This window comes from Cyprinodon tularosa, unplaced genomic scaffold (assembly GCF_016077235.1).
Source record: "Cyprinodon tularosa strain WSP-4 unplaced genomic scaffold, ASM1607723v1 ctg760, whole genome shotgun sequence".
NCBI classification, from domain to species: domain Eukaryota; kingdom Metazoa; phylum Chordata; class Actinopteri; order Cyprinodontiformes; family Cyprinodontidae; genus Cyprinodon; species Cyprinodon tularosa.
This window is the reverse complement of record NW_024039519.1, coordinates 455568-477256: the sequence shown is the minus strand read 5'-3', so window position 1 is coordinate 477256 and position 21689 is coordinate 455568. Positions and strand designations below refer to the sequence as shown.

Below are 21689 nucleotides of genomic sequence, written 5' to 3'. Positions count from 1 at the left end.
TTTGTGACAAAGTTCAAATTTTAATCAAAAGTTCTTTAAGGTCCATTAACTTGTTTTATCTACTATTGTTTGTGAAAGGGTAAGATACATCTGATCTGACCTTTTTTCCCCTTAGTCAGAGACGGCTTTACAGAGGGACCAAGGTGCCTGGAGACCCTGATGGGGAACCATCTCAGCCATCCTTCAGCAGGAGGAGGTGTGGCTCAAAGTCATCAAAGAAAGTGATCAGAGCTCATCTGAGCTCATCAGGAAGGAACCAGGAAAAGCTTCAACAAAATAAATCAGAATAAAGGGGCAGAATAATCCCCTCTGATTGGTTAATTAACACATCAGTAGTCCACCTGATGTGTTGAGGACCAGCTGCTCTGTAGACAACGTTCAAAATGTCGCCTGTATAAGGGACCAACATCAACAGAAAGATGAAGACGCCCACCTGAAGATGTCTGACATCAGCTTTGGCTTTTTGATTATTTAATAATACAACATGAATGAGAAGGGAAATGTGTTGTAATGTGTTATATTTTAATGAAAGGTGAACATTTTGAGTGTTTGATATTAGTTTCTTAATAGTGTTAGATGACCACCTGATGGCTGATGGAAAGTATTGGCAGAGATTTCTGGATCAGAGAAGGAACTGTGATGATCGGGTCTCAGCTACCATTGGGAAAGAGGAGCGCTGAGATTAAATCCTCCAACTTTTCAATGTGTGCTTTGACTGACCCTGGTTCTGAAGAGCTGAACTCGTCATCTACGTGAAACATCTTTGTGTTATGATTTTAACATTTTGCATAGAGATTGATCCTTTTTTACTTTTAATGAAGCTCATATTAATAATTTAACACTTTGTAGAGATGAAGGGGTCTATTGTTTTGACTGATTTGAACTTTCCTCTTTCCAGGGAAACAAAAAGGGTAACTGATAATAAGAACTAAAAATTTTAATTCTCAGCAAATAGTATCATAATGGGAAAAAACAGGAAATGTTTTTACCAACTAAGGTGTGATTCCAGGGCTCAGTGGACAATTTAACATTGTCCACTGACTTAATGCAGTTGTGCATTTTTAAATTATTTTTTTAGTTTTTTTTGGTTTTTACTTTCTTTACATATATTCCCAATTTTAGTTTCTTGGTTTTTATAAATATTCATAAATTTTCCTTTTTTTAAATATCGATTACACAAGGATAATATCCTTTTATAATCGAAATGGTGGACTGCTGTCGGAAAGATTAGATTTCTCTTCTATTATATATTAATTTATCCTATTTACTCTCTATAAAAGTTTTCACTCAGTCTGTTTCACCTTCAAGGCCAGACTATTCCCTGCAGGATGATGTTTGTAGACCAGACATAGCTTCTTCCCATAACAGATCAGATTCTTTCTCAAGGTTTATTCATAACATGTTACTGTTTAACCAAAGTGCCTATAATTTGTTTTGACTCTGACTACTTGTCCATTGTTGTAAGTAGGGATGCACGATATAATCGCCCCCCTATCGGTATCGGCCTTAAAACTGAATATGGGACATCGGCCACCCCACCGATATTTAACCCGATATTTGATCAGCTTCTGAGTTTCTAAAGTCTAAAAAAAAAAAAATATATATATATACTACTTCTTCCTCAAAAACTTCTTTTTTACAGACTTAAAAACTTCTACAGACGAAGGAAAAAATATTGATACATTAAAATATCACAATATCTTTATATGCTGATATATTGCCATTTAAAAACACCATATCAATCTCTTTTACTAATGAAATATTGCTATATGTCATCCTTATGCTACGAAATCCCCCGAAAATTCACGAAATTTTGCCATATTTTTATATGTTGATATATTGACGCGGTATCGATCTATTTTACTAACAAAATCCCACAAGAATTTGCAAAATATCACGAGAGTTCGTAACAGAACGATGAAATTTCACGAGATTTTGAAAGTAAAATAGATCGATACCGCATTTTTAAAAATCAATTTGATATCAGCATATGAAAATATATTTGAGTATATTATTTTTCAAAGTGTCAGGAATGGATAACCAAACTGCTATTTTCAATGACTACTTATTTTTGTCCAGCTTTAACATCGATATCGGTTATCGGCTACAAGAGTTTTAAAATATCGGATATCGGCCAAAATCCCAATATCGTGCATCCCTAGTTGTAAGTAAGGGGGAACGAACTCTGTCCAGATCAGAACAGGGCAGAATTCTGTGCCATTAGGGCTGTATGATGACTGTTCTCTCTTTGCAAAGATATTAATAAATGTGCCGACTGAGTGAAATCCATCGATCTCCGTTTATTTAACTAGGGTGAATAGTTGAATACTTTCTTTCCCACGACACCAGTCAGTCAGTCAGTAACTGCAAATATAGTTGTTTATTTTTAGTTGATTAGTTAAAAGTCAGTCTAAGGGCCTGCGGATCAGATGGCAGAGGCCTCCCAATGCTGTCCAATCCTGGTCCCTCATTGCTCCCCTTGCAGGTAGGGCTTGGCCCGGCTGGGTCCAATGAGGAGGAACCTGACTTCCAGGTGAACAAACCCAAACCACCTTGCTCCCCACCACACTAAGCAACATCACTTGCCCTCATTTTTTTTATTGCTGGGCTTTTTGAACCACTTCTTTAATGATAAATTTAATATTCATATCATGCATTAGGTCAGGGATTTCCAAAGAGGGGCATTGGACACCCAGCTGGAGGTCACTGCATCGTACTGATTGATTTTAAATTGTTTTTATTTTGGTCCTTTCTGGAGGGTCTCCTGCAGAGTTGAAGCAGATGGAGCAGAGACTCGTTTAACGTCTGGAGAATCACAGAAGGGAAGAACTTAATGAATACTTAATCATCATATATCTCAATGGTCCTTCATCACACACCTAAAAAAAGAAGCAGCCGTTTTCACAACAGACATTATTTTAATTAAAAAGAGGAACTCAAAACACAATACTGAACATTAGCAGACAACATCACTCTAAAGTTTAAACACACAACTATGGAACACAATTAAAAGCATGCAAAAAAGAAAAAGCACACCAAGCAAACTTTTTTTTTTTCTAAAACATGGACAGAAACCAGCCTGGCGGTGCTAGAACCAACTGCAGACTTCAGGCGGCCAAATGGGAGTTGGGCATTTTCAGCAGCAGCTGCTGGGCTACGGCCCGCCGGGCCTCGTCTATTGTAGCTCTGCAGTTAGGTCCAGGCAGGACCATGACCGTCCCACGGAAGCTGCTTCTCACGCCCTGAATGAGAACCTTGTAGAAGAATTCGACAAATCCATCTGATCGAGGCAAGCCTTTGCTCAGCTCATACAATGGCTGGCCGTAGCCGTTCAGCTCACAGAACCTATGGAGGACCACCACCGGGGACACCAGGGGCTGCAGAGAGGTCAGGGAGACCGGCTTCCCTACTGCTCCGCAGAATCCCTGAGACGGGGCTGGAGGGTCTGGGTTGGCCTGGCCACAAGGGAGGAAGCAGGGCTGCATCAGGATCTTTGGAGCCTGAGAACAAGAGGGCTGGTTGGGGCTCAGATCCTCGCCTGGTTCCCACATGACGAACACCTCCAATGAACAGTGCTTCTTGAGCTCTAGACACAGAGGAGATACGTTAACGTTGTCTGTCCTGCATAGAAAACCCACATGTGGTTTCGAAAACAGGTTGGAGATATTCAGACCACAAACATTTCATATGACAGACCAACACAAAGCAGGAGATGCTGAGGAGTAGCTCAGAAGGGATGGATCCCTTTAAAGGTGCTGTAGGAGATCTTGGAAAAACGGTTCCAGCAAGCTATATGTTAGAACATACACAACCATGCCTCTCGCTTCAGACCACCCCTCGAAACCACGCCTTCACAACACATGAATGCTTATGCTGTCTGCAGCACGTCTACAGCAGCAGGAGCAGCGCGTTGCACGTAGCTGGCAGGGAGACAGACAGCGCTGATGATGCAGAGCACTATGTTCACTCCTCTGAAATAGTTTATTAACACCTAAATTAACATAAAATGCCAAAATCTGCCAGTGTGTGTGCTTTTATTATCCTGGTGCCTGCAGTTTGGATTACGTACATGAAAAAGGCCTTCCTGCCGCCGCGATCGGGCCATAGGCTGCTGTTGAACGGGATTCCCAGTGACAGCACACCGGTATGTGGGGGTCTGAGCGGCTTCCACAGAGAAATAATCTTTGAAGGCAGGAATGGTAATCTGGATGAACTGACTGCATTTACGATGTTTTCAGGAGGACTTTCTCACTTCAACATAGATTCAAACTACTTTCTACCCGCTGATCACAGCAAATACAGCTGCCATTGTTCCAGGCAGAGAAAGGATAGAGTAGCTCCTCCCAACACGCATGAGACCTGCTTTTTCACCACGTAGCCAGAGCATAAAAAATTAAGCAGCACGCTCGTTTTTGCAGCTCTTGCTGCTTTAGGTATGAGTAGGCTGACCAGACGTCCCCTTTTTCCTGGACATGTCCTACTTTTCATACCTAAAAAATGTCCAGGGGTAAACTACAGCTCAGCAGAACCGAGCCGTGAGCTCCGGGGCCGGAGCGACCAAACCCGACCCAGTGACGGTAGCCTGGACACCGGTTTCCTTGTGCTTCCAGGTAAGGCGGGCGGAGGGGAAGCATACCATCACCGGGTCGGGTTCGGTCGCTCTGTCCCCAGCCGCTGGGGTCCCTGGTCCGGTCCAGTCAGCGGCCCCAGCAGCTGAAACTGATTATCAACCCCCTCTGCTACTTACCTGACCAGATCAATATCCCAGAAGTTTAATTAACTTGATGCTAAACTCTGTTTACAAATTGTTCCTTTAATTTGAGATAAAAGTAAATCAATCATGATGGTTGACATTTCAGAACCAAATTGCTAATTACAAATTCTTTTAAGATAAACTTTGGTTCTAAATCACAAAATCCATCTTAAAGGGATAGTACACCCAAAACATGATGAGCCTTCATTTTCTACTCAACCCCATGCTGAACAACACTCTGGAGTACTTTTTTGATATCTCAAATGCATCTGGAGATCTGGGAGGCTTCTTGCTGTCTGCTGACATTCAAATAATGGAGGTCTACGGCGCCTGAGGCAGAAAGGACCATAAAAGTCCACAAAAAACGTGTCAATATTCCTCCATACTGCTCGTCCAATGTATTCCAAGTGTCCTGAGTGGGTAGCGTCCATAATTTACTCGAAACGAAGTCATTTAGAATGTTTTTAGAGCATAAACAGTAGTGTATAGGATTTCCTAAAAGCACGTTCACGAGTCTACGGAAACCGCGGCAGACCAAACCAGATGAAAGTGCGCATTCAGCTCGGCAAAGAACTCATGCTCTTCCTAAGCACTGAAGTCCTCAGACATTTTTCTTTCGTTGTTTCTTTCTTTGCACAGGTAAACAGCACATTTCTTCTTCTACGCTTGCATTATCGGCAGAGCAGACGCTGAATGCGCACTTTCATCTGGTTTGGTCTGCCGGCTTCCGTAGCGTCGTGATCGTGCAGGTGCGCGCTTTCAGTAAATCCTATGCACTACTGTTTATGCTCTAAAAACATTCTAAATGACTTCGTTTCGAGTAAATTCTGGATGCTACCCACTCAGGACACTTGGAATACATTGGACGAGCAGTATGGAGGAATATTGACACGTTTTTTGTGGACTTTTATGGACCTTTCTGCCTCAGGCGCCATAGACCTCCATTATTTGAATATCAGCAGACAGCAAGAAGCCTCCCAGATCTCCAGATGCATTTGAGATATCAAAAAAGTACTCCAGAGTGTTGTTCAGCATGGGGGTGAGTAGAAAATGAAGGCTAATCATGTTTTGGGTGTACTATTCCTTTAAGCTGTAATAGTTTTCAACCATGCTTCCCTTCCTCTTTGTACATAGTAGTTTAGTTTAGTTGAGTTTTACTAGTCTTAGTTGAGAGTGTTAAACTGAAATATGTTTGACTTGGAGCTGAATGATTTTTGTTAATAAAATCTTATATTTTGAACAGAAGTTGTGGTGAATTTATTCCATGTATGTGTAGAATTAACTGTTTGACCATGATTAGAGCTCGAATCACTCTTTCATCTATTGTTCTAACACACACTTAGTAGGACTGTGTGTCATAAACAGTATATAACAGCTGAAATAATATCTGATCTAGAGAATGTAGTGGTGGATAGACCTCAGAGGGTCTGAAGCTTCAAACTATCAACCCTGAGCGACGCCTCAGCCTTTCTCCGCCCTTGTCTGGCAGAACTCTGTGTTGGTCAATCCATTTGATTTCCTCTCAAACACATTCATACTGTAGTCGGAACCAGATTAAATAATTCAAATCTGGAATACAGCTACCACCCGGCGGCGGTCGCTCACCTGCTGCCAGAACCTTCTTGGCCATTGATGCAGTGAAATGGGACGAGAAGCCAACAACAGCAGAGACCCCGTCTATCCCAGGCCCAGTTTTCAGAGACACCCTCTCCACGCCCTCCACCAGCACCTGCAGAACCTTTGCCATGAACACACAGACCAGAACCGTTATCACCAGTTTTACTCAGCTCAACATTTACTAAAGTGAAGGAACTTTTTCGATAATCATCTTTAATCGTATTAATAAACCTACAGATTTTCCAACTGAATCAGAAAAGCGGAGCTGGCACCACGAGACCATGAATAAATAGAAATGTTTTCTAATGGGAGCACTGGGAGATCTCAGCTTTAATCACTGCAGGAAGCTGCTGCTTCAGTTTTTCAGCTCATTAGCCGATATATACATGATTAGAAATGGATTTCTTTTGGTTTAACTCAGTTTATTAAACTCCAAACACCTTTTTCCATATTCACAAACTCAGAAAACAACAAACAGATCTCCTTGATGGAACGTCCTTCATCCTGTTGATCCACCGGGTTCCTGTCATAGGTTTCCTTTAGATTATTATTATTTTTTTTTTTATCTTCCAGACAACCTACTGAATAGAAAAGCATCTAACCAGCAGAGATCCATCCCAGCTCCACTCCCATAACTGCTCATACTTTCTTCCCAATTGCCGTACAGAACAGGTTTGTGCCTCTAGTTTAAGCCATTTCTCTAGGGGACACCCTGTCCCATTAACAGGCGGCCATAGAGCAGTTTGGAAAAACTACCCATCAACTGGTCTGTCAAGCGATCACCATTATTCTGTTACAAATATTCTGTTATCTGCATAGCAATGGAATGATCAGAATGTTTAGGAGCAGAAAAGAAGAGGTTCTGAAACGGCGCCATGTAGGCTGTCACAACAGACAGGAGAGGAGGATACTGTCCCGCTAAGACTGTTGCAGATTCCAAAACGTACCAGAAAGCAGAGAAAAAGACATGTGGCCCTACAGCTCTAATTACGGTAGCTAATCAGAGACAAGATTCTCTTCCATTATCTGGGTGCCTGCAGTTTGTACAACATACCTGAAAAATGCCAATCTACTTCCAGGCGCCATGAACAGTTGGGAAAAGCCCCAGAGAGGTGGGGGTCTGCTAGGCTCCGGCCAGATAGTATTTCAGCCGATGTTTGGAAGTTGACTTCCTCACTTAAAAACAAACTAAAGCTACTTTGTAACCACTTATCTGCCATTGATGCAGGATCACCAGATGTATCTGTAAACACTTAACTAGATACTCCTCAGGAGTGAGGTGAAGGAATGAATCATGAGTATCACTTACCTGCTGTCTGCCCCTTGTCATTTTTTTTTTTGTGAGGCTATAAGAGGATCACTACCTTATCAGTTATATAACGTCCTGAGCTCACATCTCATTACAAGGCACTTTATCAGAGACAGTTCACCAGATCATCCAGTCAGATTGATTCAAAGTTTTCTATCTAAGTAAAACCAGCTGATTGCATCGACTCATTGACTCTTCAGCAATCCCTCACACTAAGCATGCTTGTAGCGACAGTGGAGAGAAAAACTCCCTTTGAACAGAAATAAACCACCAGAACCAGGCTCAGTGTGAGCGGCCATCTGCTGAGGCCGACTGGGGTTCAAGGAGACAGAAGCAGACATAGAAAAAGCAGCTGTAAAAGGCGGCCCCATCCAGGAAACACACAGCCAGGCAGACGAGCTCCGAGCCAGCTCCCATGTCAGAGGATGAAGAGAGCACATCCAGTTAGTCACAGTCAGAGAAACAGGACTACACTGGAAAACAGGCCAAGCTCCAACATCTATAAACAAAGGTGTTGATGGCAGCAGCACAGCTGATATTTCTCTCCAGGATGGAGTCACAGCCAAACAGGAACAGACCAGATGAAGCTACTATGAGAAAAAGCAGAGAGAGCAGAACGTTAGAGATTGTACTAACAGATTCTGCAGAGTGGGAGAATAGAGATAGAATGAGGCAGAATGATGAAAAAGGGGTCCCTATGTCCTCCAGCAGTCTAAGCCTATAGCAGCATAACTATAGAGATAGCTCAGGATAACCTGAGCCACTCTAACTAGAAGCTTTATCAAAAAGGAAAGTTTTAAGCCTAGCCTTAAAAGTAGACAGGGTGTCTGCCTCACGGACTAAAACTGGTAGTTGGTTCCACAGGAGAGGAGCCTGATAACTAAAAGATCTGCCTCCCATTCTACTTTTAGAAATTCTAGGAACCACTAGTCCTGATCAAAAACAACACCAAGATTTTTTACTTTATTATCTGAAATCAGTTTAATCCCATCCAAATGAAGTGACTGGCTAATCAGTTTCTTTTTCAGAGACTCTGGTCCAAAGACTATAACTTCTGTTTTGTCTGCATTCAGAAGCAGAAAGTTAAGAGTCATCCAGGTTTTTATGTCTTCAGACATGCCTGTAATCTATGTAATGGGTTAGCTTCATCTGGATTATAGACAGATATAGCTGGGTATCATCAGCATAACAGTGGAAATTAATCCCATGCTGTCTAATAACTCTACCGATTGGGAGCATGTATAAAGTAAAGAGAATTGGTCCTAGCACTGATCCCTGTGGTACTCCACAGGTAACCTTTGAGCGTGTTGAAGATCTATCATTAACGTGAACAAACTGAAATCGATCAGATAGATAAGATTTAAACCAGTCTAGTGCTGTTCCTTTAATTCCAACAAAATATTCAAGTCTTTCTAAAAGAATATTATGATCAACTGTATCAAATGCAGCACTAAGATCCAACAGGACGAGCACAGATACAAGTCCATTATCTGAGGCCATGAGAATATCATTAGTGACTTTCACCAGAGCTGTTTCAGTGCTATGATGAGCTCTAAAGCCAGACTGAAACTCTTCAAAAAGTTCATTATGGTGTAAGTGGTCGCACACTTGTTTGGCAACTACTTTCTCAAGAATTTTGGATAAGAAAGGAAGATTGGATATAGGTCTATAATTGACCAAGTCATCTGGGTCAAGAGACGGTTTCTGAAACAAAGGTTTAATTACAGCAATCTTAAAAGCTTTAGGTACATATCCCTGTAACAGAGATAGATTAATCACATCTAAAATGGAGGAGGAGATCAAAGGGAATACCTCCTTAAATAACCAGGTTGGAACTGGATCTAACATACAAGTTGAAGGCTTAGATGAAGACAATAATTTTGATGATGAAATTAATTTCTCAGGCCAATATACAGCGCTCGACACGACTATGCAATTTGGGAGAAGACGCATAGTCGTTGCCCAGGTCATGTGACCTGGAAGAAAGTAATCCTATATAGAGCTGCAGGCTCTTATATAGTCACGGAGCTCAGGCTTTTGCTCTACTGTTTTACCACCTGCTCGACTGCTGGTCATGGCTGAGGTAAAGAAAAAGTTTGAACCTTCCTGTCCTAGTGGTTAGGGCATTGCACTTGAATCCCAGAGGTTCTGAGTTCAAACCCCACTCCAACGGACCGCCAGTCTGGGTCCCCGAGCAAGACCCTTAACCCCACACTGCTCACTGGGTGCTGCACAATGGCAGCCCATTGCTCGCCAAGGGGATGGGTTAAATGCAGAGAGAGAATTTCGTTGCTTTGAACTTGTAACAGTGAAAATAAAGTCAAATTCTATTCTATTGCTGCTCCTGGTTAATGGAACAGCCTCCTGCGGCACAATAAGGAGGCTCCTTTCCTGCCGAATTTTAAATCGCAGCTCAAGACTTACTTGGCAGGACTTAGTTGTTGTGACCTCATTTATTTTGCTTAAACAAATTCATATCATTGCCTCAATTTATATTTCTATGCTGGTCCCATCAAATCTCATCCCATTTTAGCTGACTGTTGACTTTTGAGACAGTGCTGAGATGACCCCCCCCAGTGGCCAAAAGCTACACAGTGTGCCTTTAAGCTATCACCGTCATAAAATCCCCCACTATGATGACCCCATCAGTATCTAACATCAGAGAGGAACTAAGGACTCTGAGGGGTAAAGTATTTTATTTTGTAATATTTCATTGTTTCTGCACAAGTCAGTCCTGCTTGCTTTATATTCCGTGTGACTCAAAATTTTGTTTTCTCTGATTAACACATTTGATTTAGTATTTTCCCCTGAAGTGGGTGTGTTTTACGTTGTAACGGCGTCTCTCTTCCTGTCAGACTCATGAAACTGCAGCTGAATTGCTGCGTAGTCTGACTAAAATAGACCTGGGCTCTATCTCAGTGGGAGCTATGCTGCCCCTGCAGGATATCGTGTTGGAGTGATCATCCCCATCGACTTTCAATGAGCTCTAAACGCAACAACTTCCTCAGACAACTTTTTCTGTTGGATCAGATGCATAATCCGATTTGGTGAGTTCTGGCCTCAACAGAACAGAAGCTCAAAAACTAGATATGTGATTTAAGCCTTTTAAGTCAACAGAATCAGCAGCACTTCAAGGTTCCAAGTATGAAAAAATACAAACAGTGCTAACCAGGGTTCCTCAGGTCTGCTGTTCGGCACCTTTTGGATGGGTCTCTGCTTCAACACAACCAAGACCAATGATGGGGTTAGCAGATAGACTCTGAAGAACCTGACTGCATACCGAGGAGCTGAGTCAGCCCTTTGATTCTGGCGTAGGAAAACAAACGCGACTAAAAGGTCCGGGACTCTAAACCCGGGGGAAGTCTGTTGGAAATATTTACAGTAATGCGTTTACTATTTTCTGGTAAAGGTAAGCTGTGATTTCAGAAAGTTTTATTTTATAGATCACCCTGTACACAGTGCCACCCTTTCAGTACAACGGCGTTAAAGTCAGTCTAGAGCAGCCAGCAGAGACTCAGCAGATGATTGATGGGTAACGTCTGAAGGCTGGACGGGAGTTTTCCTACCTACTTGTATATTGGAATACAGCTACTTTCAATAATGAGCTGGCTCGTAGCTCGTCTGCCTGGCTGTGTGTTTCCTGGACGGGGCCGCCTGTGGAGCTGGTTGACAGTTGCCTTTTATATCTATGCTTCTTTTTCTATGTCTGCTTCTGTCTCCTTGAACCCCAGTGGGCCTCAGCAGATGGCCGCTCACACTGAGCCTGGTTCTGCTGGAGGTTTCTTCCTGTTTAAAAGGAGTTTTTCCTCTCCACTGTCACTACAAGCATGCTTAGTGTGAGGGATTGCTGAAGAGTCAATGGGTCGATGCAATCAGCTGGTTTTCCTTAGATAGAAAACTTTGAATCAATCTCACTGGATGATCTGGTTGAATCGTCTCTTTAAAGTGCCTTGAGATGACATGTTGTGGCATTATATAAATAAATTGAATAAAAAAAGTTGTACCTCTTGCAGGTTCTGTACACTTGTGGAGGATGGCAGGTTGTGAATGCAAAGGTGTCTCTTCTCTATGCTGTAGCGGACACAAAGGTAGCAGTTGGGCTCGATCATGTAGCCGTTCAGCTTTTGGATAGCCTTCATCGCAAGGGCGTTAGTGCCATACTTGGCGTAGGCAAAGCCGCGGTTCTGGCCACTGAAGTTCATCATGAGGCGGAACTCCCAGAGCGGCCCAACAGAACGGAACAGGGGGATTAGCAGGTCCTCGTAGACGTCCCGTGGGATGTGACTGATGAAGACCTCACAGCATTTTCCAGGGGGGGGACCATCCCACACTAAACCATGAAGAGCAGACAGGATGCCCTGAGAACAATGGTACAGGAGGAACCCAATAAAGATGTTCTGTAGACCCAGAACAACCGCTAAAACACTGCGGGCCTCACAGGTCATGATTTAACAGAGAGAAATGTCCTGAATGGGAGACTTCCAAGGCTACCATGACCCTGCTGACCCAGAAGAACATTAAGGCCCGAGACAGGTAGACCAGAATCTTCTTAAAGATGGTCTGGTGGACAAATGTGGAACTTTTGGAAGACAAATTATCACAGTTTCCTAATGACCTGTAGCTACTGTCAAAACTAGGGCTGAAAGATTTTGCCAAAATTACAATTGCGAAAATTTTCAACAAATAATGCAATTTTATTGGAATTTTTCTTTAGGCTAAGCACAATTATGTTAAAGTTTTACTCCAGGTTTTCAGTACTGCAGGACTTTACTGTAACATTTGCATGAAAAAAGTTATTCTACTATAATGCATAGATCTAGGTTCTAGTTGCAACTCTCTGTTCCATTCTGTGCACCAGCATACCCACTTAAATTGTATTACCGCCACCTATGGGAGAAATTTAGTGCCCTACTCTTGTTAAATGTATTTTAAGTAAAATTTAGTGCGTCTGCAATTTGCAAACTGCATTTTTCTAAATTGTGATAATACTGTAATTGCAATCCATTGCCTAGCCCTGGTCAAAACAAATGGAAATATGCCCTTTGCCAGACTGCTGTTAGTATCGGATAATAAAGTCCGATCACAACTGATCCAGTAGCTAGGCCTCCTCCCAAGAGCTAGCTAAGCTCTGGACTCCAAGTCATACTAAATACCCACTTCTTTTCTGCAAAGAAGAGGTGATCAGGGTCCCTCAGTGGGGATGAGAAAGACTCGTCATCAGGCATTATGGAGATATTTGGCGTTTACCCTCCAGTTAGCTTTGCATTTAGCTGAGACAAACATCTGTAAGAAGGAAGCTGCCCTATGTCTCCCGCAGTGGTGGGGTTGAGTGGTCTGGCGTGGCTGTGCGTCTCACCCTCAGGTGGTCCTCCATACTTCCTCTGGCCGTTCAGCTGGGTCAGCGTGGTGTTGGTCTCCTTCAGCCAGGCATCCAGAGCCTGCATGCGTTGAAACTGCCTCAACTGACCGTGGAAACAAAGCAGGAAGATGTTATTCAGAGCACCTATGACATGTTGTGACATTAACAATTTATGTAGGAAATCCATTCTATCATCTGAGCAGTAGTTTCAACTGGAGGACTTCAAATCTCGATTAGATAACTCATTTCTAGACAAAGCTTAGGGGAGCGTCGGCGTCCATCCATCCATTCTCTTCCTCTTTATCCGGGGGCCGGGTCACGGAGGCAGCAGTCTAAGCAGAGATGCCCAGGCTTCCTGATCCAGTAACACCTCCTCCAGCTGCTCCCCGAGGCGACGCCAGGCCAGCTCAGAGACATTAGTCCCTCCAGCCTGTCCCGGGCCTTCCACCAGGCCTCCTCCCAATGGGACATGCATGGAGCACCTCCAGAGGGAGGGGACCAGGAAGCATCTGGAACAGAAGCCCAAGCCTCCTCAGCTGGCTCCTTTGACGTGGAGGAGCAGCGACTCTACTCCGAGCTCCTTGGAGCCCTGATAGTGATGTTATGAGATGAGCCAAGGCTTCGAGCAGTCGAGGGGACGTTTCCACAAAGCGCGTGTCGAGGGGTGATTGGTTTGGGGGAGGGGCCAAAACTGATGACATCTGAGCAAGCCACTGATTACAGTCATAACATCAGTATTAAGTAGTATTGCTTTCTGCTGAGCAGGTACCATCGCCACTGGCCATAGCTATGAGACATGTACTTCCACTCCTGAGGTTGTGGGTTAAAGACCCACCTTAGAGTTTGGAAAGTTCCAATAATAGTTAAGTATTTGGCTAATGTGACTAATCTGTACTGGTTGTAGAAATATAGATAGTTTAAAAACGCTGCAAAATTAGATTGTTTGGTTTTACCAAAAGATTGGTTGAACACATAACTTCCAACCCGATTAAAACCAAAAACTGGAAAAACTATTATGCTTGAATAAAATGACTTACGCCTTTCATGTCACTCATCATTGCCCAGTTTGCACAAACACTTTCACTGCTTCAGCTTATTTAACTGAAATGGCAGAAATAGGACATTTTACACACAAAGGAACTTAAATGTAGTTTTGCATTCTACCAGGACTGATGATCATGTAGGTCGGCTGTGTTTTCAACCTAAATCTCCTAAAAATAACAAACATATTTTCACTTTATTCCAAGCAAACTGCATCTCAGTTCTTTATGTAATTTCTGGTCTCAGAAGAATGCTGGAACAAAACTTGGTCTCTACCCAATAAATATTTACGAGTCAAAACGATTGAAGATGTTTCCTTTAAGATCCTTAGTCGCTGTTAGTACAGTCAGTTTTGATTAAATATAAAAACATTGATACCACTCGTACTTTCTGCAACATTTACTCAGAGTCTGTACCTGCGAGTACAGGAGGCTCTATGGCAAGCTATTTGTTACTTTATTCTGGACAATATTTATGACAACTTTAAACATTATGTTAAGGATGTTTACATTATATAAAAAAGAACTTTCACACCAGTTCTTATGTAATCTTTTTCTTCTGTTGATTAAGTTTTTTACCCACAAATGTAAAACTATTATGATTAAACCCTCATGTGTCTCTTTTTTAAGGGAAGCAACAACTTATGGTTCTACATTGTTCTCCATAAAAAAAAAAAAAAAAAAAACTATGAAAACTTCTTTATGCTCTAAACTCTAAGTATTTATGTATTCTCTTTACATGCTGCCATTTCTAGCTTTGCTTTATTACCATGTTCAGTGGCGGTTCTAGACCAAATGTTGCAGGGGGCCAGAAGGGGGCCAGCTTTTTTTTCATGGGGGTCCAGAAAAGCATTAAATAAAAAACAGGGCAAGAGATTCAAATATATTAAGAGAGCTGCATGATGTGAAAGTTCTACTCAATTAGGTTTAATTAAAATTCTATATCTTATTAGGTCAATATACATTCAGAATTTAGGAATTTTACATATTTTATACTTAATTTAAATTTGTATGGAAGCGGCTGTTCCAACCGTTGCGTTTCTGAATTCTCCCGAGTGGTGCCGGACTTTACACGGGTGCATGAAGTGAATGTGATTGGTTGATTATCAAGGGGGCAGGATAGTTGCGGCGGAAGTTGAAGCCAGTTTGTCGGAAGCATCTTGTCACATCACGCCAACTTAGTGCTAGTAGGTTCCCAATGGGAAATTCCATTGGGACCAAGTAGCACTAAATTGGTGACATAGAAACGACGCTGTCAAGGAACGCTATGGACAGCGGAAACATGCCAGAGGAGGAGAGTTTAGTGTCGGAGGTCGTGGATGAGTCTCCTCCGTCATCCATTTTTTTATTTAGAGGAGGAAAGCGGGGACGAAGATGTTGTGGAAGAGGACGCCAGGGCGGCAGAAGCTTGGTTTGGTGTAGAAGGCTTCCAGCCGTACATGTTTGAGCCCTTGCCTCGCAACGCTGCCAGTTCTGTTAGCTCTACGCCTGCTGAAGACACAGACGTCCATCCCCGTGAACACTGGGACGCAACTCAATGGGAAAGGAAATGAATAGGGCTGGGTATTTTCGCCAAAGTCCTGAATCAATTCGATTTTGACTCATACAGCTCTAAATTGATAATTTAGCTTGTTTTTACAGCAATGAAAGTGGTTCAACTGTGTTTCAAAATACTCTTATACTGTATTTTATTTTTTCCTGTCACATTAAACACAAAGTTCAAACTTGTAAATTAGACAGTTTAAACTTGAGCTGTGAACAAAACTGTCTCATAAGTGCAAACTTGTTTGTGAAAAGTGAAAAAGTGAAGCCTCCCTTGAGCGAGCAGACGAGACACAGCAGACATGCATGAGCTGCATCATCTCCACTGTACAAACCATGTGTGCAGGGGACTCAGTAACGACTACAGGGTGTTTGCTGCTTAGCCCCCATTTGTTAATGTCTTCATTCAACCTATTGGCTATATTTGCAGCTGTCTGGCTTGTAGTCATCTTGATTGCATCTTTCCTGCTCATTTGAATGTGAACGTCACGCATCTTAAAACTAATTGACCTCATTCCTTAGACATCGATTTAGCAAAAACGTAAAGGAATCAATTCAATTGATTTTTTTTACCCAGCCATAGAAATAATTCTGATTACTTATTTCAACCGTTGCGTATATTAGCTGCAATATACGAATCAAGATGCTATGACCATAAACATTTGATTGACAGATGACCGTTGATATATGATTGGCTGAATTTAGGTGTTCAGGCTGACGTATAACTAACTGGCCTGCAGAAGATAATGAAAAAAACACAGATTTTAAGACAGGATTTTTTTTTTTTATAGAGATTATTTATCTTTTGGGACAATATGGTCTGATAAATAATACATTTATATACATGTTTGAGCCAGAATTATTTCATATTTAAATATAAATAAACTTTAAATTAAAATTACCATTTTACATTAAAATCTGAATTAGAACTCATGAAAAACGGATAAATTCAGCTGTAAAAATTAGACTGTTTTTAAAAATTTGTGTTGTAAAAAAACAGCAGATAAGCACTTTTAGCAGATAAAAACTGGGATCCTATCTCAATGCCACTGAAGCTATCAACTTAATGTTTTTAAATAATTAGTAAAACAGAATTTGTAAAGAGAAAAAAAGAGAAATAGATCCAACCGACCCATCAGTAACCATGTCTGTTCCAGTGCAGATCGTCAGTAGAAATGCTTTGAGTATTAAGTCTTTGGTACAGGGGCCATAACATGATCAACAGGGGCCCCCATTGGCCCATGTCTAGAACCGTGACTATGCTTACTCTTATTTAGTTATTTCAGGGTTTATACAGGAATGAGTAACTGTAATTCAATGCTTTTTAATGCTCTTAGACATTAATATATATATATATATATATATATATATACACTATATTGCCAAAAGTATTTGCTCACCCATCCAAATTATTGGAATCAGGTGTTCCAATCACTTCCATGGCCACAGGTGTATAAATTCAAGCACCTAGGCATGCAGACTGTTTTTACAAACATTTGTGAAAGAATGGGTCGCTCTCAGGAGCTCAGTGAATTCCAGCGTGGAACTGTGATAGGATGCCACCTGTGCAACAAATCCAGTCGTGAAATTTCCTCGCTCCTAAATATTCCACAGTCAACTGTCAGCTGTATTATAAGAAAATGGAAGTGTTTGGGAACGACAGCAACTCAGCCACGAAGTGGTAGGCCACGTAAACTGACGGAGCGGGGTCAGCGGATGCTGACGCGCATAGTGCGAAGAGGTCGCCAACTTTCTGCAGAGTCAATCACTACAGACCTCCAAACTTCATGTGGCCTTCAGATTAGCTCAAGAACAGTGCGCAGAGAGCTTCATGGAATGGGTTTCCATGGTCGAGCAGCTGCATCCAAGCCATACATCACCAAGTGCAATGCAAAGCGTCGGATGCGGTGGTGTAAAGCACGCCGCCACTGGACTCTAGAGCAGTGGAGACGCGTTCTCTGGAGTGACGAATCGCGCTTCTCCATCTGGCAATCTGATGGACGGGTCTGGGTTTGGCGGTTGCCAGGAGAACGGTACTTGTCTGACTGCATTGTGCCAAGTGTAAAGTTTGTTGGAGGGGGGATTATGGTGTGAGGTTGTTTTTCAGGAGCTGGGCTTGGCCCCTTAGTTCCAGTGAAAGGAACTCTGAATGCTTCAGCATCCCAAGACATTTTGGACAATTCCATGCTCCCAACTTTGTGGGAACAGTTTGGAGCTGGCCCCTTCCTCTTCCAACATGACTGTGCACCAGTGCACAAAGCAAGGTCCATAAAGACATGGATGACAGAGTCTGGTGTGGATGAACTTGACTGGCCTGCACAGAGTCCTGACCTCAACCCGATAGAACACCTTTGGGATGAATTAGAGCGGAGACTGAGAGCCAGGCCTTCTCGTCCAACATCAGTGTGCAACCTCACAAATGCGCTTCTGGAAGAATGGTCAAAAATTCCCATAAACACACTCCTAAACCTTGTGGACAGCCTTCCCAGAAGAGTTGAAGCTGTTCTAGCTGCAAAGGGTGGACCGACGTCATATTGAACCCTATGGATTAGGAACGGGATGTCACTTAAGCTCATATGTGAGTCAAGGCAGGTGAGCAAATACTTTTGGCAATATAGTGTATATATTAGGGATGGGACGATTTATGGTTCATGGTTCATGCGCTGCTCCTTTTTCTCATAGGTGAAGCGTGTTCACTCCAGACCAGAAGGTGGCAGTACTGCGACCAAAGCCAACCACCAGTAGTAAACAAGAAGAAGAAGAAGCGTAGCAGCGTAGCCGGGTGTAGCAGAAAAAAATCAGTTGTTATGGAGAATTGTGTGGGTATGGCGAGTGGGAAAGAACAGGAGCTGGAAGACGCGCCAGCAGCACTTTATAGGTCTGCTGTATGGGACCGCTTTGCATTTAGAGTGACCTACGATGACGGCGGAAAGAAAGTTGTGGATAAAAGTGCAACAGTGTGCAAGCATTGTGCAACACGTTTTGTTTATGCTAACAGCAACATGACCAACATGTCAGGCTAACCCCGAAATCCCACATCAGCGCTCCGCCCCGTTGCGCTCCAGACCGGCTGCTCAAAGCAAAGCCTGCAGCCTCCACTGTGGCTCCCGTCCGCTCCGCTCTGAGTTCCTTGGAGATGGTAGAGAGCATGCGCCAGATGATTCAATTCAAAGCAGCAAAACATGCGGAAATGATCCAGGGTCTCCGCGGATCATTTAAAATAATTACAATCCATTATTTTTTGGGGGATCATTAATTTCATAAATTTTTATGGGATTTCAGGGTAACAATCAACATGTATCGAACCGAACCGAAAACCGTGACCACGAAACCGTGAATCGAACCGAACCGTGGATTTTGTGAACCGTTCCACCCCTAAAATATATGTATATTCATTCTAGCAACTTTTGTTGAAATGAGCATTTTCCCATTCATTTGCTCTTTCTCCGCCTCAAGCTTCTTTTCCGAACATACGGCTTAAAGATCAACCGGAAGCAGTTCTACGCAAATATATCGCGCTATAAAATATCTGATGAAATTGTTTTCATACATCTTTTTGAATAAAGCATTTTAAATGTCACGATAATCACATTTAATGAATTTTAATGCCAGTTAAGGCCTTATTGTAAAAAATAATTTTATGATTTTTAATGACCTGCGGAAAGCCTGGATTTATTATTTCTGTTCAAACACCTGCTGACTGTTGAATGGACATTCTACTTCTCATTTTTGCATCTTAGATAGAATATTCTATTAAAGTTGTTTTCTTTAAACGCCAACAGGGCGCTGCTGTTATTCCTTACAGCTACAGCCTGGGACCACTGGGTGGCGCCATGGAGCAGCAGCTGCGGCCTGTTCTCTAATTAGTCTCCAGGTGGATTTCTAACCCGCAATCATCAATGATCCCTTTGTATTTTTACTAAATCTAGAAATCAACCAGTGAAGTCATGAAAGAAAGGGTGAATGAATGAACAGCATCAGCACTAAAGCAAGTGGCTAAAATCCGCAGCTGCAATAAGAATAATAATAACAACACGAAGCTGCAAAACGATGCAAGAAGAAAGAGAAATGAGTTTTTCTGCTGCGGCGCAGAAACAGCATTTAAAGAAAACAACCAAACAACAATTAGAACAAGTTTACAAACATCCCAGCTGCTCACATAAACAAGCTTCTGGCTGAGGCCCGCACACCGCACACAGCGGCGCAAACTGCAGAGTCGGGATATTTTGCGCAGTTTTTTTGATTGTTTGCGGACATTCTTTTCAGCAGCGCGCCAAGCGCAAAAACTCACCCAGGTTTTCCCGTTTTCCACCATGTTTCTGCGGTTCCACAGGTTTTCCACGCCACGTCCGTCCCGCTCCTCAACTGAAGCCTGTCGCTGATCCACAGGGTCACGCAAAGGTGACGCCTTCACTGACAACAGGGCGCGTGGGCTCTTTGGAAGTCTGCTTAAAACCCACGGGAAGAGAAATTCATCTCTATGGATTTTATATATCTATATACAGGGCCGTGCAGAGACCACTAAAGGGGCAGGTGCTCAAAAAAAAAAAGGGCACATCTTATCGCATTTTAGGACAGAATATTAACAAAGTCACATAGCTTTCAGAGTTTAATGAACAATGATAAATTACAAAATTGTGAGACATACAATCAAAGCTAAGGGAAATCTCTACATAGAACATAGAACTATGCATATGTAAAATATTTTATTAGTAATTTCTTTCTGCAGGTCTATTTTGTTATAGGAAAGTATTACAATATTCAAACCTGCAATTTAGCCAAAGATGTAAATCAGAGCTGGACCACCAGACATATTTTGTCTTTACAGAATTAAACTGTTAAAAATGCATACAAGGGCACAATGCAAACTTTTAGTGTACTGTAATCTATAAAAAAGAATGTCTGCCTGGTTTGCTGTACTGACAGTGGAGATGGAGACGGTCCATTCAGAAAAGCAGAGCTGCTGCATCAAACTTTAACTAGAACTGCAGAAAAAAAAGAACAAAACAAACATTTTATTAATGCATGTCACCATGAGAAAAGCCTACTCTGTTTGTGTCTTAGTGTATTTTGTAAGTACCTATATACATTTTCTTCAATCTTTCCTCTTCGTTTTTTCTTGTCAGTTTCTCTTTTCTTTTTTTCCTCATTGTCTCATCTTTTCTGTGTTGAGTGAAGGTCAATGTCTTATTTATTTCAGTCTCTTGCCTTTCTTTTCCCCCAAACTAAATCCAAGATTATGATCCAAAAACTTATTTTCCGTCATGGTGATTTAACAGTTTAAAAACAAATTTCCAACTTTTAAGCATTTTTGCTATTTTTGTTCTCTTTTGTTCACAGCAGCAGTTTTCTGTTAGCCATGTCTTTAAAAATGTTAATAACCTCACTGTGAATGATTGGCACATCCTTCTCGATTGCCAACAAAAGAAGGTCTGACAACCGATCCTCCTTGCATAAGCTGCGCAGTTTTGTTTTCACCAGCTTCATACATTATATCTATCATATATCTATCATGGTAGTTCTGGATGAGTTCTCCTTTAAGATACATTTACCTAACGCTAGAATAAATGAAATGTACATCATGCAGCAAAGGAAATGAGAAAATCAGACATATATCCATTATGGAGATGAAAGTCATTAGCTAGCAGCTAGCTCATAGCACAAGAACAACAGCCTAATGTCTGTATGATAAAAATACTGAATCGATAGATAAGAACAGCTTTTCCTCACCTGGCTGTCTCCTCCCGCTCAGTAGTTCTTCAGAGAAAGGCGCGCCGCGTCCTATACTTTCCTCCGTTTAAACCGCTACTCTTTGCTAAAGTAGAGAAATTATACAACGTTCAAAGTTTTCCGTTGTCTGACAAGTAGGAAGCCTACTCCAGTATTTTCACCAAAAATTATGTTTTTTAATTAAAAAAAAAACTGTTCTGTAATCATTACAGAATAGTTTTTTGTGAATTAAAAAACATAATTTTCAATGTAAAAGACTAAAAGCACAGAGCAAACAGTGTTTTAGATCAAACAATACTGCATCATCCATGGGGCTCATTTGGTTTCACTTATATGTCT

General features: G+C 41.9%; 1 protein-coding gene across 1 annotated transcript; it reads right to left on the bottom strand.

Annotated features, from left to right (window-relative positions):
- Nucleotides 1–2898: 2898 nt before the first annotated feature.
- On the bottom strand, nt 2899–20064 carry dnd1 (DND microRNA-mediated repression inhibitor 1). The gene is made up of 5 exons (XM_038270462.1): nt 19912–20064; nt 13036–13141; nt 11684–12009; nt 6359–6491; nt 2899–3586 (listed from the first exon to the last, which is right to left on the bottom strand). The coding sequence occupies exons 1-5, from the start codon at nt 19933–19935 to the stop codon at nt 3108–3110; spliced, it is 1068 nt and encodes a 355-aa protein (XP_038126390.1). The 5' UTR covers nt 19936–20064; the 3' UTR covers nt 2899–3107.
- Nucleotides 20065–21689: the final 1625 nt, after the last annotated feature.

Coding starts and splice junctions, on each gene's coding strand:
- dnd1 (XM_038270462.1), bottom strand. CDS start 19,935: ATGGTGGAAAACGGGAAAACCTGG. Junction 13,142..19,911: donor TGGAAAACGGGAAAACCTGG/GTGAGTTTTTGC, acceptor TTCCACGGTCAG/TTGAGGCAGTTTCAACGCAT. Junction 12,010..13,035: donor GTATGGAGGACCACCTGAGG/GTGAGACGCACA, acceptor TTCATGGTTTAG/TGTGGGATGGTCCCCCCCCT.